Source organism: Miniopterus natalensis, chromosome 3, assembly GCF_054644295.1.
Source record: "Miniopterus natalensis isolate mMinNat1 chromosome 3, mMinNat1.hap1, whole genome shotgun sequence".
NCBI classification, from domain to species: domain Eukaryota; kingdom Metazoa; phylum Chordata; class Mammalia; order Chiroptera; family Miniopteridae; genus Miniopterus; species Miniopterus natalensis.
In genome coordinates, this window is record NC_142083.1 from 62,070,980 (window position 1) to 62,087,314 (window position 16,335).

General features: G+C 33.3%; 1 protein-coding gene across 3 annotated transcripts in view; it reads left to right on the forward strand.

Annotated features, from left to right (window-relative positions):
- Positions 1-256: 256 nt before the first annotated feature.
- The window catches only part of YTHDC2 (YTH N6-methyladenosine RNA binding protein C2), a 62,392-nt gene continuing 46,313 nt past the window's right edge, over positions 257-16,335 (forward strand). The window contains exons 1-5 of one of the 3 annotated variants that reach the window (XM_016224928.2): positions 257-551; positions 1,668-1,758; positions 8,598-8,794; positions 10,088-10,287; positions 15,613-15,779. In XM_016224928.2, coding sequence (XP_016080414.2) covers positions 353-551; positions 1,668-1,758; positions 8,598-8,794; positions 10,088-10,287; positions 15,613-15,779 — 854 coding nt within the window. In that variant the 5' untranslated portion in view covers positions 257-352. Of the gene's footprint in view, positions 552-1,667; positions 1,759-8,597; positions 8,795-10,087; positions 10,288-15,612; positions 15,780-16,335 lie in introns of those variants that run through there. The other 2 variants (XM_087815495.1, XM_087815496.1) reach the window with 2 other exon arrangements.

Genomic DNA, 16,335 nt, shown 5'->3' on the forward strand with positions numbered 1-16,335 from the left:
GGGTGTGAATAAGAGCGCCCGCGAGCGCGGGGCCGGGCACGCCCACCGGAGGCTCCGCCGGGTCCCGAGCGTCTGGGTGAGGGGCGGCGCGGGGAGGCGAGGGGCCGCCGGCACGCTGAGGTCACGCCGGCGGCCCCGGTGACGCCATCACGCTCGCTCTCTAGGCCACGCCCGGGTTTCAGCGGCGCCCGCGCTTCCTCGGCTGTTGTGGTGACTGACTGGGGCTTCCCGGTGACTTCGGCACAGCGCGGGGCGCCAGTGGAGCGGTCGGGTACGGCAGTGGCCCGCTGTCCTTATCGTTGACCGTCAGCCCGCAAGCCTGGCCGCTTCCCGGCGGGGTGACCTCAGGGCCATGTCCAGGCCGAGCAGCGTCTCCCCACGGCCACCGGCTCCTGGCGGCGGCGGCGGCGGCGGGGGCGGCGGCGGCCCGGCGCAGTGTGGCCCTGGGGGCGGTGCCCGGGCCAAGGGGCTGAAGGACGTTCGTATAGACGAGGAGGTGAAGATCGCGGTCAATATCGCTCTGGAGCGCTTCCGATATGGGGACCAGAAAGGTGAGGTTCCTGGTAGGCGCCCCGCCGGCTGCCCCACCTCCCCACTCCCTCACCCCGGGTGCGAAGGGGCAGCCTCGGAGGAGGGGGCTCACCGGGCCGCGGGGGTACCTCCCGTGGATGCGGACGACCGCGGGGCCTCTTGCTGATTGGCGGGGTTGCGGGAGCTCGTGTATCATCAGGGGAAAAAGTCAGGTTGCCCCCTGGCAGGAGGCGCTTCTTTTCCCCAGGGAGAGGCTGTTTGGCAGCCTTGGGCGGCTAAGCCACAGTGTTTAAGTATTGATAAGCCGCTACATTTTTTTTTTTTTTAAAGGAAGTTGTGGGTCATTTAAGCTACGCAAGAAGAGCAGAAGGAAATCAGACAAATGCACTGGCAGTATGTAGTGCTTTGTTTAAATCCTAGAAGCATCGCGCTCAACACTTAAACTTGTTTTGGTGTATGAAACGTCTTGCGCACGTCTTAAGGGTAGAGAGCTGCTTGTGTTGGGTCACACAGTGCAGACCCAGCAGCTGACCTCTGGTGATAAGTATAGTATATTGAGGGCTCATTCGGGTTTGCTGGCCTAAATAGGGGACCCCCCCCCAACTCTGGAGGCTTACAGTCCCAAACTGGGAATGACCTGAACAGAGTGATTCTGAACTTACTTTAAACAAAGGTACAGCCTCAACCATAAATCACAGCAAATCCATTTTGATCTGGTGAAATACGAAGTCTGTACAGTTTTGAAGGCAAAGAAGATAGAGTTTGATGTCGAGCATTCATAATGCTGGAGCATAACTCACCACGGAAGGAAATAAACATTTTTTAAATTATTAAGCAAGTAAGGACTAAGTTAAAATAGTAAAATATGTTCATCAGTCATCATACCAACTCACAAATAAGTAGAACCTTTGGTGAACCATTAGAACTCTTTATACACTTAGATTTAATTTTTATTACTGTAACTGTGGTAGACATTCAGTAGTTGTTGAATATCTACTTTTCACATAAAATAGAATAAATTTGATTATATGCTTATATGATTTTTTTCATATTTTATATCTACGTATGCATATTGAAGCACCTTGAAAGAAAATTGCCTGTCCCCAAATGGTACTTTGTGTTTTTCTCCCTTACAGAAATGGAATTTCCTTCTTCTTTGACCAGTACTGAACGAGCCTTTATTCATCGATTGAGTCAATCTCTTGGTTTGGTCTCTAAAAGTAAAGGGTAAGCTGATAGCTTTTCCTATTTAAAGAAAATTATTTACCAAGAAAAGAGAAATGATTCTGACTATATTTAAATAGTCAGTACTATTCTATATTCACATTCTTAATTATGTTGTATGTAGATAAACTGATTCATGTCTGTACCAAACTCAGCACTTTCTTTTCTTCGTGTCCCCCACCCCCCTTTTTTTTTGGTTTTCCATAGGGGCAAAAAAAAAGTAAACTTTAAAATGTAAGAAAAATAGTTTAAAAATTGAAGTTGATTGCTTGAGAAAAATATCTTCTTATTTCATTGAAATGAATTCTCCGTTTTTTATTTTTAAAGAATGGATGAACTAAAGATAATAAGTATAATTATTTACAGAATTTCTTTTAGTGTTACTGTACTGTAATGATAAGCTTTAGAACACGTTTTTTTTTGTTTTTTTTTCTTACCAACTCAATAATCTGATGATTAGAACTGATTAAATAAAATGGAACAGGAGAAAACAATACCTATTTTTTGAAAGTCACGGATCCATAGTGGGGAAAGGTCATTTGAGCTATCTGAATTGAAGGACTCTAAAATTCTGTGGAACTGTTTCGTTTTGAGACTAAGGATGGTGGGATTGACATATAGCCGGGTTTCTCAATATTGGAGCTAGTGACATTTTGGACTGGATACTTTTTTATTTTGGAGGACCTTTTCTTGCATTGTAGGTTGTTTAAGCCTTTACCCCTATACATACCAGTAACACCATTCCCAGTTGTCACAACCAAAGATGCCTCTAGACATTGCCAAAATGTTCCCAAGGGAGCAAAATTGCCCTTGGTTGAGAACCACTGAGGGGAAGTCGGGGGAAGATAAAATTTCAGCTTACTAGTTTTTAGGTTAAGATGAGGAAAATAATACTTTATTAAGTAAATATATTAATAAAGAAATAGTAGGAAGGTTCTAAGGTTTAGTTGATGTAGGTATGTCTTGCATATGAATGCTCACAACAGTGATACATTACTGACAGGGGATTTAGCTTAGCATTTTGAACATCACCAAGGCCAGTGCTGGAACAGTGTCTAGGTTCCTGAGCAACCCCATATTAGAGTTCTCTGGATGGGTAAAATATTGCACTTGGAAATAAAAATAGAGTACAGGGGCATAATCCTTTACCCAAAAATACCTGGATCAAGTATGTTTTGAGATTCATGCTTTTCTGATTTTAGAAAAGTATTAGAGTATAATTTCAGTATGTTATGTAATACCCCTAATAAGGTGTAGGCATCACTTTTAATCACATTAATATTTCTACTGGAAAGTGTATGAATATTCACATTAAGATAGATAAAGACTAGAAATAGCCTCATGTCAATTTAAACAGGCTTTACTGCCAGTAGAAGTTGCTGCAGGCTAATAAAAATCTTTCAGAGCTATTTGGGTTTAAGAGTTGCTAATGAGAGGTTGTGAGCCTGCATTAGAAAACATCTGTTATAAATGTACAGTTCTTCAGCTATACCATTTCTTTGGTTAAATGGGTTCTGAAATCTGAACAATTAACTTAGAAATGACAATTAGAAATTACTCTTAGGAAAGCAGTCCATTTGAATAGACTACCTCTACTTCTGTTCAGTAGCATGATTGTTTAAGGGATGGTCCAGAGTGGAGAAACGTCTGGGGAAGTGGAGAGCAAGAAAGAAGTTATCAGGATAAAAAGGGGGGATAAGGAAACACTGAAGAGACAGAGAGAGAGGAAGAAAGGAAAAGAGAATCTAAGGGAAGCAAGGCAACCCTGCCTACTTGTCCAGTCCCTATTATCAATATCCAGTGCTCCACAATACCTCTTACAAAATTCCCTAGCTCTTTTGCTGCCCTTTTTTATCTTTGAACAAACATAGTACAATGTTTATCTAGTGGTCTTTGTGCTTTTCAAATGCCTTTCCTTCTTTTCACATATATAAAGAACTAAATCACTTTGAATATACTTCTTAAATCTTTTATTTTCATTTATTTGAGAATTTGTGCCTGACTTACATTTCATGGGTTTTTCTGTTCACCCTTGAGTAAAGATTTTTTTTGACCTCCTAGTATTAACTTCATTAATTTAGGAAATTAGTTTTTCTGTTTTTAAAATTCTGTGTCTGGTATTATTGTTCCTTCATACACATTTAAGAGAGAACCTGGTGTAGAGGAAAGGTCAGGAAACCTTGATTTTACTCCCAGTCTCCCACTGCCTTATTCTCTAGCTTTGGTCATGTCTCTTAAACTCTAAAGGCCTATTTTTTAAAGGCCCATTTTAAAAAATGTAAAATATGAAGGAGTTAATTTCTTTGTTTTAATTAAGATTCTGTGATTGTTTAATTTGAGTTTCTTCTAAGGTTTAAAAAAATAGATTCTATGCTTACTGTGTGATAATTTTAATTTTTTTCTGATCCCTTTCTTTTGTTTTTGATCTCCCATTTTTCAAAATGAAGCCATATGTTTTGGATTTTGTTTTTCATCTCCTCCTAAAGAGTTGAATTTACTTTGCAATTGATTATTTTTTATAATTGCTCATCTTTTGGAAAAAATAGTATTAATGGAGTCACACCCGCATTTTGTGTTCTTTAGTATATCCTAAAGCTTTTTATTTGGAATTATAGTCAAGTTTGCCCATACCAAAATATCACCTCCTTAGAGTTTTTTTTTCTTCTCAACTGGGGTCATTGTGTTGGTTTTAAGAGCACACTTTTCTGAACAAAACAAAATCTCTGTTTTAGTCTTCTTAGTCCAAGTTAGAAAAATGAAATTATAAAATGAACTATTAAAAACTTGTGGAAAGATAAATTATAAATTATATAAAAGTAAGTTTTCCAAGTATAGGTTTCTTATCCTGTTATTGCTCAAATCACTGCTTAATAAGTATGCAAGTGCTTTACTCATCCTGACCGGGAGGCTCTACCCTACGGGAAAGCCCCCCTTCTCAGACTTGGGTTATTGCCTTTTGCCATGGCAGGTCACATGCTGCACTCCTATTTTCCCCTAGCTAAAGGAGGAAAAATGGGTTCAAAGTTTTGAACTCTGTAGTGAATTTTTGGACATCCATTGAAAAAAAGTCTACGGTGCCTAATAATAATATCAGTTAACACTTATTAAGGCCTCTTATGAAACAGGCATATGCTAAGTGCTCTAAGTAGATTATCATTTAATATTCACAATAATATTATTCAGTAGGCTCTGTGATTAACATCTGGTACCTATATTACAGGTGAGGTAATTCAAGATTGGAGAGGTTAAGTAATTTTCCCAAGATCACACAGCTAGAGCAAGTGGCAGAGCCAGGATTTGAACATAGTTAATGTTTAATTAATTTTTGATGTTCACAATGAGTTCATAGCAGTGTCCTGGGAGCTGTGAGTAGTCACAGAAAGAACAAATTTACTACAGACATAAGTGTCCTGACATGAAAGCAACTGTGTTTAGTGACAAAGTTAACTGGTTGGTTTATTAATTTCTAGGTATTCATAAAAAATGTGCAAATTAATATGATATAAACTTTAATAAATTTGCAAATTTGTATTACAGTATTGGAGAGAAAATCGTTTAGAGTTAGATATTTTCACCTATCTGCCTAACAAAAGTATAAATTAAGGAGATATGAAATTAAGCATTTACTGGGCATGAAATGCATGTATAGTATTTTTTTTTTTAGAGATGTTAGTTCCTTGGTGGCTGTGAGTTTTTTATTTTAAAAGCAGTCATTTTATTTTAAAAGTCAGTACTATAACTGATCTTTTAAATTGTTCACAGATTTAGAAAGTGGGGAATAGTGATGTATATGGCTGTATTTTAGCATCTTAAATATTCAGTAACACGCTATGTAAATTGATAAACTGATTAATATTAAAGTTGCATCAAATTTGATTAGTTACGTCATCATTTTTCTTTAAAAGGAAGAAGACATTGAAATGCCAATTATTCATCATAGCATGTATTGCTTACTTTTACCCTTTAAAGTTAGAAGTTATGATGTTCTTATCTGTAATTTTCATACATTTATTTTTATATTTAAAAGTTGCATATGGGGCTTGCATTTTATTACTTTTAAAAGTCCATGTGAATTTCAGTTATCTAGCATCATTTCCACATCTTGTAGCTAGTTTCTAGTTAATTTTGTTTAGTAAAGGAGATTTACAGTTTTTGGCAAAGCATGGTGTCAGTTACTTTGAAATGAAAGAATGAGGAGATATCAATGTGTTAATTTACATAGTAGGAAAAATCTCTGATGTATTGAGTGTTTCCATTCTCACACTGAAAAGGTGACTATTTTACCAAAAATTTTTCTAATCTTTTTGTTATATATCAGTGTCACTGTGGTGAATGTGGTAGGAACAAGCACTAATACCCACAAGTAGAATCCTTTACTAACATTAAAAAACTATCAAGTTGGTGTTTATCTTTCTGTCCCGCCATCCATGTTCAAGCTAATTCTTGTAGCTAGTTTCTAGTTAATTTTGTTTAGTAAAGGAGATTTACAGTTTTTGGCAAAGCATGGTGTCAGTTACTTTGAAATGATAGAATGAGGAGATATCAATGTGTTAATTTACATAGTAGGAAAAATCTCTGATGTATTGAGTGTTTCCATTCTCACACTGAAAAGGTGACTATTTTACCAAAAATTTTTCTAATCTTCTTATTATATATCAGTGTCACTGTGGTGAATGTGGTAGGAACAAGCACTAATACCCACAAGTAGAATCTTTTACTAACATTAAAAAACTATCAAGTTGATGTTTATCTTTCTGTCCCGCCATCCATGTTCAAGCTAATTCAGTAAATTTTAAATGGTAATGTCTAAGTACTCACACCTGCTTAGTATGAGTTATTTTTATACATAAATTTTAAATGTATATATATGTATATATAAATAATTTTATAAAAATTATTTTTATACATAAAAATGCTGAATTATCATTAGGCATTTTTATTATTAGAAAAGTTTCAATCTGACCCATTATTTTAGTTGTGAGTTTATTCAGGAAAGAATATATTTTACTCAACTTTGTAATTCCAGCTTCTAGTATAGTACCTGGCAGACAGTAGGTGCTCAATATATGATGAATGATTGAATGAATGAATAAAGGAATTTAAAAAATTAGTTAAAGGTAAAAGATAGCCAAAAGTTTCCTGAGGTGATTTTTTAAGAAAATGAAAGCATTTGGAGCTGATAGAAGTAGTAGAGATTTTAAAAATAACTAGTATGCAGTGTCAGAAAAGCACAATCATTTACATTTGATTGTATAGCTAGTTGAAAGAGTATTACTAACTGAACACAAGCCTCCTTACTCTTGCTCTAGTGCTCATTTCAGCATACTTCCTACCTTCTGTAGTTAAAATTTTGTGAAGTAAATGGCATAGAGGGGAATGAATGATTGAGTCTGTAGCAGCTGTGCTGAAGTTTCAGAATGGTCCAGGTACAGAGAACATCTCTAGAATCCAATAATTCCAATTTACCATGGAAATAACTAAAATTTCTAGACCAGGTTAAATTTGATTATTTCATCTTTATGCCATCATTTAAGCATCACTAAGCACTTGTTAAGGAGTAGATGACAGCATAGAAAGCTTATAATTCATTAAAGAATTCCAGAAATTAAAAATCTTGATAAATTGAAAGCCTCACTTTGAAGCCTTAGATAGCTAAAACTGTATAGGTTAATCCCCAGTTATATATCATTCTTATAGTGAAGATGTTGAAAAATTTTTAACCTAATGAAAATTAGGAAAATCATACATGTATTTGTCATTGTATTTATGGCTATGTTGCTCATTTCTATAATATGAGAGTGCATTAACAAATGGTAAAACATTTAATCAAATATTTTGGGTAAATTTTTAAAAAATATAACAAATGATATTTTTCCTCACTATAATTATAATAATAGCTTTCATTTATTTAGTGCTTACTCTGTAACAGATACTGCCTTTTACATGCATTATCTTATTTAATCATATGCACAGTCTTTTGAGGCAGGGATGATGATGATGATGATGTTGGGCTCAGAGCTATTAAATAATGTGCTTATAGTCCCACAGCTAGTAAGTGGTAGAGCTGCAATTCAAACCCATGTTGGTGTAGTATTTACTAGTACTACTTTGAACTATATTATAGACATATGTTACTCAATCATTCAAAACACATTTGAAGACTTCCTGTGTGTTTAACATGGTCAGCCCTGGACCACTTGAAGAAACAAATATACCTACACTAAATAAGTTGAGAACAGTTATAAATCATCATTGCCTTATATTTGAAGGCTAGTACCAGAAACTTTGAGAAACACTTTTTTCCCCAATATGCATTTGAAAATTCTTACCAGTAATGCTGACTTATGCTTTTTTGGTCCAACCCTAAACTTCGCTCTCTTAACAGATTTTCATGGGAGTGTGACATTACCAGCATACTGTGAAGACATTCAGTGGGATATGTTAGTCTGGACAGTGAACCATAACTTTTTAATTTTTACTTTTAGATTCTGTTATTCAGATTGTGTGTGTTTTTCCCTCTGTATGCTTCCAAGCATGAATTAACTGTTGATGTTACATACACCATGAAGTCTGCTAAGACAAATTTTAACACTTGTGGGTAAGTAAGCCATTTTTATAGATTTAAAATTGGATTTGCAGCATTTTGAAATTTTGATTGAAAGTGGTCTTGTGGCCACTATAGCACCACAACCCTCTTTGAGTTTTTCTGGATTTTCGGCATCTCCCAAATAATTTTGATTTTTTTCAGTGTTTTGCTTGAGATGTGTTTTCTAAGTAGGCATATATCATATGTGAACAAATTGACTATATATAGTAAATAAATGATTTTTATTAATATTCAGAAAGGGAGCAAATAGATACCTAACTGTGAAGAAGAAAGATGGATCAGAAACAGCTCATGCAATGATGACCTGTAACTTGACTCATAATACAAAACATGCTGTTAGGAGCCTAATTCAAAGATTTCCTGTCACCAATAAAGAACGTACTGAACTTCTGCCTAAAACAGAAAGAGGAAATGTGTTTGCAGTTGAAGCTGGTATGTATTTTCTGGGGAGCTTCTGTGTTTATTTGATGACTGTTCTTTTTCTATTTTAAATACTAAGATGAAATAAGATTTCCCAATTTTAATAGCCTATTGAAATGATTAAGACTTTTAAAAATTTTGGAATGAAATGCAGTGTTAAGGCATGTCATGAAGTTAGTCAAGTTTTCTTTTTAAGTGTCGTAGTGATGGCTATCATTTATTGAGCACGTATTGTGTGCTAGGCAGTATACTAAACTCTTTATATAGGGCCTCAGAGCAACTCTTGCATGGTAAGAATTTCCCCTATCTCAAAGGTGAATAAACTGAGGTTCAGAGAAGTTAAATAATTTGTTCAAGGCTACACTCAACCAGCCAGTAAACTGCAGAGCTGGAATTTGACTACAAGGTCTAGACTTTCCTATATTATACTACTGTTACATGCTAATGAATGAGATTTGTAATTGGGTTTTAGCTTCTGGTAAGAGACAGGACAGAGTCTTCAGTACATTATATTGCTGAAAGGTAGATAATATATTTAGGTTGTTAAATTAAGTTGTAATTTCACTATTTAAAAAAATAACTTCCATAGTGAGAATATTATTTTTTACTGAAAGTGACAGAATGTGCGTAATTTTCAGACTATTGGAGTAGGTTTGCAGAACGCAGAAAACACATGGTACTAGATATCAAGGAATTTAAATTTTAAACGCATACAAAATATTTTGAATTATGTGAAGAATATAAATATATCATGACTCTTTTTTATTACTATCTGTTTAGGGTAAGTATAGATGTTGGCTAAAATGCTCAATTAGGAAATTTGATAAGCATTAGGACCTTATATTTACACCTATTTTTCTATTTGATCACATAATCTTACATGTTTAACTTAAACATATAGGGTATTTTTTTCATGATATGTTTTCACATTGTACGGAACAGACTTTATAATGCACAATGTTTCCTACTATAAAATTTCAACTTTCTTTGCCATTGATAGAAATAAGCCTGAAAATCATTTTAAGATATCAAATTGTGTTTTATTTTCAATGGGTATTGAATGATTGATTTTTGTTCATTTGTAAACATTATGTACCGGAATTACTTTTGAGAAATTTTCTTTCTAAGTAATACTGAAATTTGTAACATATTCTCTTAAGAATATTAAGGAGTACAACAGTTGAGGCATTGTTTACTAAGTTTATGTAGACTGAGTACAGAAGAAATACTTGAACAAAATCACTTACTTCGTTTTTAACACATTTTTTAATGGTGATAATAAATTTTTTTTATTCATTTTCAAAGAAAACCGGGAAATGAGCAAGACAAGTGGGCGACTTAACAATGGCATACCTCAGATTCCAGTGAAAAGAGGAGAATCCGAATTTGATTCTTTCAGGCAGTCTCTGCCAGTGTTTGAGAAACAAGAAGAAATTGTTAAAATAATTAAGGAAAATAAAGTAGTTTTGATTGTAGGAGAAACTGGGTCTGGAAAAACTACACAGGTTTGTTTCTTTGTTGTTTATAGATGAAAAAATAATTTATTCCATGTGACAGTTTTATACAGTAAACTCATGACTTTTCAGATCTTGTCTTAATGGACTTTGGATTTAATGGACAAAATTTCTGGTCCATATATTGTACATGAAAATTAACACCCTGTTAATTTTAAAATGCTTTTACCCCATCTGGTGTTGCTCAGTGGTTGAGCATTGCCGCGTGAACCAAGGGGTCAGGGTTTGATTTCTGGTGGTGGCACGTGCCCAGGTTTTGGGCTCGATCCCCAGTAGGGGGCGTGCAGGAGGCAGCTGATTATCTCTCTATCCCTCTCCCTTCCTCCCTCTCTAGGAAAAAAAAAAATCAATTAAAAACAAAAAAATCCTTAAAAATCTTTAATTTTTTATCCTCATCGGAGGATATTTTTTCCATTGCTTTTCAGAGAGAGTGGAAAAGAGAATGAGAGAGAGATGCATCGATGTGAGAGAGACACATTGACTGGTTGCCTCCTGACCAGGGCCAGGGATGGAGATTGCTACCGAGGTATGTGCACTTGGCTGGAATTGAACCTGGGACCCTTCAGTCTGCCGACTGACACTCTAACCACTGAGCCAAACTGGCTAGGGCTTAAAAATCTTTTAAAAAATAAAATAAAATGCTTTCAACCAATATTCGCTTATAATTAAATTAGCAGGTTATCTTTTTGTTATTTAATTCACTTATTTTTAACAAATTTTAGTGAATAGACCATATGTTGGAAAAAACACTATTAATTTTGCCAACATAAATAAATATTGCATATCTACGGCTGTAGTCCACATATTTAAATCCAAGAGTCACTGCTCGTAAACATTGTTCTGTGAATGATTAGCATGTGATCACACCACGTCACAGGTGGTAATTGGTTCTATTGTCGTGTGGCATGACTTTTTGCAGCAGTTTTAATGCATGCTGGTCTATGTTTCGACGTGTGCTAAGCCATGCCCCAGCCTTGTGCATTTGTTTACTTGCAGTGACTGGTGAATGCACTCATTTACTGGACCTATTCAGTATAAATTTAAAATTACCGTAATACATATAGAAAACTTTTCTGTGAAGTTAAACTTTTCATACATACTTAATTTTAATTACACAAACGGGTACATAAGTGAAAACAGGTAAGTTAACTAAAATTTGTGAGTTAACTAAAATTTGTCAATATTTTAACATCCACCTGTGAAAAACCTACTTTATTATGTAACGAACTTTTCAGCTTTAACAGATATCCCCTTGCCCAATTGGTCAGTTATATCAGTTTTACTGAATTAAAATTTATACTACATGTATTTAAACAAAAAAAATAAACTTCTGGTTACTGTAATGGTTATTTCAGAAATAAATTATTACTGGGAGTACATTTAAGATTTTATAGAAAGGAAATATTTAAAAATATTTGTTTTTAAACTAGTACATTGTGTCTTCATTTAAACAGAGGATGTGAGACTTTGGCTTTCAGTTAAAATTCCAGTTTCCTCATTTATTGGATATAAAGTTTTAGGCTGGTCTTGTAACCTCTGTGAGCTAGTTTTCATTTGTAAAATGGAATTAATAGTTGCTACTATTCAAGGTGGAATTTAGAGATGTGTATAAAGTGCCTGGTATAGTGTTTTATAAATAGCAGCTAAATTAATTTTTATGGACAAATTTACTTTTGACAGTTGCTTAAGATTTCTTATGGTTACGTTGGTTTAAAAAACAGGCAATAGGGAATGCAAGGTGGTAAGAGAGGGTGACTATAAACTTCACAAATTATTTACTTGTAAGACTTAACCATTTTCACAGAAATGTAACTCTTTATCCCTAAAACTTGACCCTGTAAAACTGAATATAAACATGATGAAATTCTTATCTGAAGACAATATATAAGATTTTTCTTCAGCATGAATCCTTTTATGATCAAGTGAAATTCCATGGAGTCCCATCTGTCCAGATGTCATAGATTGTTTTAGTATTACAGTAAGTTTTCCCAGTGTTAATTGTAGCAGTTTTAATGTTATTGAATAGAGATTATGAAACTTTGTTAAATATAATAAATATATTATTATTTAAAAATTTTAAATATATTTTCTAATATTTTTACATTGGAATTATGTGTGCCTATTTTCACAACTGTGTATATCATTTTACTAGCTATGAAAGGATACTTGAGAATTTAATTAGGAATTAAATAATATGCTCTTTGTTAATCTAACATTTAAACCTGAGAACTAATTGTGTCTTGTTTGAGGAGTTAAAGTAAAATTACTAATGTTTCTGGTCTTTGAAATATAAATATAACAGAATTTAAAATTAATATATTAGCGAATTTCATCTTGCTTTAGTAGCATTAGGAAGTTAAATGTCTTTTGAATTTTCATGTTCATTATTCATGTTTACTATGTAAAATTCAAACATAACAGAAAATATTACATAGGAAGTGAAAGATTTCTAATTCTCTTGCCACACTCCCTCCCTGCGTTATTGTCAGAAACTTGGAGTATATATTTCTGGTGTGTATGTGTTTTGTTTTTATTCTCTAAACTGGTATATGTTGTTTTTTAAAACAAACATGGAATAGTATCATATATATATTTTGCATCTTGCTTTTTTCACTTAATAGATATTGGATGTGTTGTTTTTTTATGTCAGTGCTTAGAGATGTATCTCATTTTTAAAACAACTTTATAGTATTCCTGAACATTTTTGTAATAAAATGATAAAAATGACAGTTTACTACGTGCTCGACTTTTGCAAGAGTTCTATCATTGTAGGTTATTTATGATCTCTTTTTTCAGATAAGGAATGAAAACTAAAACTTGCAGATGTTAATCAGTCCAAATTCACATAGGTAGGAAGTGGCAGAGCAGGAATCTTTTTCTTCTATTGTACTTACTTTCTTATATTCTAATATTTCTGTGTTGATGTGTGGAAGTGTTTTATTACAATAAATTCCTACAAGTGGAAATGCTGGATCAAGAATGGGACACCTAATACTTTAGTAGCTGGATTAACTAGATATTGTCTATTAACTTGAAAAAGTTATTGTATTAAAATAGTATTAAAAGTATTGAAAGTTTCTATTTCTCTAAAGCTTGGACTACAATGGGTATAATATATTTTTTTTACTTTTATCAATCCAATAAGCAAAAAATGTTTTCTTTGATTCTTAGAGAGTTGAATATTTTTATTTGCTTCTGACCTATTTATATTCTGTGACTTGCTTGTTTATATCTCTTTTTTTTTTTTTTGGCTTAATCATTTTGGATTTACTTTTAATAGCACTTTATATATTTTAGATATATGCCTATTTTTAGATATTTTGAGCATAATTTTCCCCAACTTTTTGTTTGCTTTTTAGCTTTGCTTATGGTATCTTGTTTAGTAGTTTTACATTTTTATTTAGTCAAATTTATCAATATTTTTTAGGTTTTTTGCCATCCTAAGAAAGGCACTTCCAAGATTAAGCATGGGGAATACAGCCAAATAATACTGCAGAAACTTTGTGGTGATAGATGGTTATTAGATTTCTTGTGATGATCACTTTGTAGGGTATATAAATGTCAAATCACTATGTTGTATACCTGAAACTAATATATTGTATGTCAACTATACTTCAATTAAAAAGGTTTTTACATCCTAGAATGAAAAAACCCCACTTTACTATAATTATTTTATCTTCATATTTTTATATTTATAGTTTTAAAAATCCATCTGGAATTTATTTTATATCAGGCAGAATTCTTAATTTTTCCCTCATGTTAATATCTAGTTGTTCCAATATAATTTTATTTAATTATCCTTTTTTCCCTTATTTAAGATACCATTTTTGATCAAGTACTAAGTTTCTTTAGTACCTAGGCCTATTTCTGGAATTTTTGTTATGTATCTTTAATTCTATTTTTGCACCAGGATCCCACCTTTTGCTTTTTGTAGCTTTATAGCATATAGCACAATATTCCTCTTCATTATATTTCTTTTAAAAATATTTTTTAGCTTGTGTACATTTATGCTTCTGGGTAAAATAGTCAAGTTTAAAAAAATCCCAGAGGCTAAGCCATACATGAAAAGATGCTCTCACTCATAGTTAAATGAAATCAGAAAAATGTTATTTTTCAATTATCAGATTGGCAGAAATTTAAAAATGGATTACATCCAGTATTTGCATAAGTGTTGGGAAAACAGTATCTTCTGCCTTGTTAATAGGAGTATAAATTGTTTTGGAGGAAAATTTGATAGTTTTTCTATTCAAATTTAATTTATATTCTCTAACTATACTTTACAAAAGTGTGTGAAGATAGATATTCACTGCAGCACTCATAATAGTAAGCAGTATTAATGATAAACCTAAAAAAATTGGAAATTACTTAAGTGTAGTTATATTTGTTAAATTATAGCACATCCATAGGATGGAATATATAGTTACTAAAATGGATTAGGTAATCTGATATGTTAAGTGAAATCTACATATTATAGACATGTCTAGTAATCACTTTGTGTGAATAAAAACCACTTTATATACATAAATATTCTAAATAGTGCAAACATTCTTTCCCTGAAAGAGTTCATAAGAAAATTTAATAATAGTTACTTTTTTGGAGAGGACTGTTGGTAGTGATAGGGGTTGGAAGACTTTTAGTTTTAAATATTTTTGATCTCTTTGAATTTAATTGTAGAAAAGTATCTCTAGAAAAGTGTCTGTAATCCTGGTGTTAGGCTATTTTTTGTGTTTTTTTTAATGCTTTTCACTATTAAAAATCCCAATGGAATTTTGATTGTCATTTCATTGACTTTATAGAATAATTTGGAGAGATTAACATTTTTGTAATATTGATTATTACCATTCAGGAATATGTTATGCTTTTTTTTACCGTGTTGTAGTCTTTGTATAAGCTTTAACTGTTTCGTTTTTTATATATTTGATTATTTTTATCATGTAGATTCACGAATATTTATTTTATATGTGGTTTATAATTAATTAGTTTAAAATTTTTTTACTCGGCTGTCCCAGATTTGGCCATTAAGTACTCCTTCCAGTTGGTTTCTGTGTCCTTTTGGCATAACTCCACGTCACTTTTTTACCACTTCCTTACTTCCTGGCACCACAAGATGTTTCAAGTTGATCTTGAACAAGATCTTTTAATATCACATTTTCTAGCCAATTTTTAGCAATTACATGAAAATTGTTCATTTTATGACTTTTATATTTGGACATATTACAGAAATTTTTTAGTTTTAATAGTTTTTTAGTTGATTGATTTGGATTTTCTGGATATATAGTCATGTCATTTTATAGTACTTTAAAACTTGTGTTTCAGATTCCTCAGTTTCTATTAGATGATTGCTTTAAAAATGGTATCCCCTGCCGTATATTTTGTACTCAACCAAGACGATTAGCAGCTATTGCTGTGGCTGAAAGAGTTGCTGCAGAGAGAAGAGAAAGGATTGGTCAAACAATTGGATATCAGATACGATTAGAAAGCAGGTAAAGACAATTCTCTAGTAGCCTATCTTTTATCATTCTTAGAAAAGATAAGTGTCTATGTGTCACTAAATATAGAGAATGTGTTAGTTGAAAAGTTAGATGTTTATATGCTCCAAGTAATAATTCTGTGACAGGACATTGTGGTCATCTCTAAACTTAGTTAGATTTTTAATAAATAAATGGTTGAGAAGGAGTTTGGGCCATAGATATAAATCCTATTTCATAGTTTTATGATGAAGTACAACTTATTTCACCTCTTTGAGCCTCAGTTTTCTTATCTCTAAAATGGGGCTAATAAAAGAACCTAGAGCACAGGTTTGATGTGAAGTTTATAGTAAGCACTTAATAAATGTTAGTGACTGAATTATTATTAGTCATAGTATTAGTAGTACTTTCTTTATCAATAGTATTATTTCTTTGCTCTAATAGTTTGGATATGGTGGTTTAAAAAGCTGATTGCTTTTATGATATACTTTTGTCCCCAAGCAAAAAGTATTTAAGGTCTTTAAACAAAATCTTTATGGTTCTTAACAAAATAACCATTTCATTAATAAAA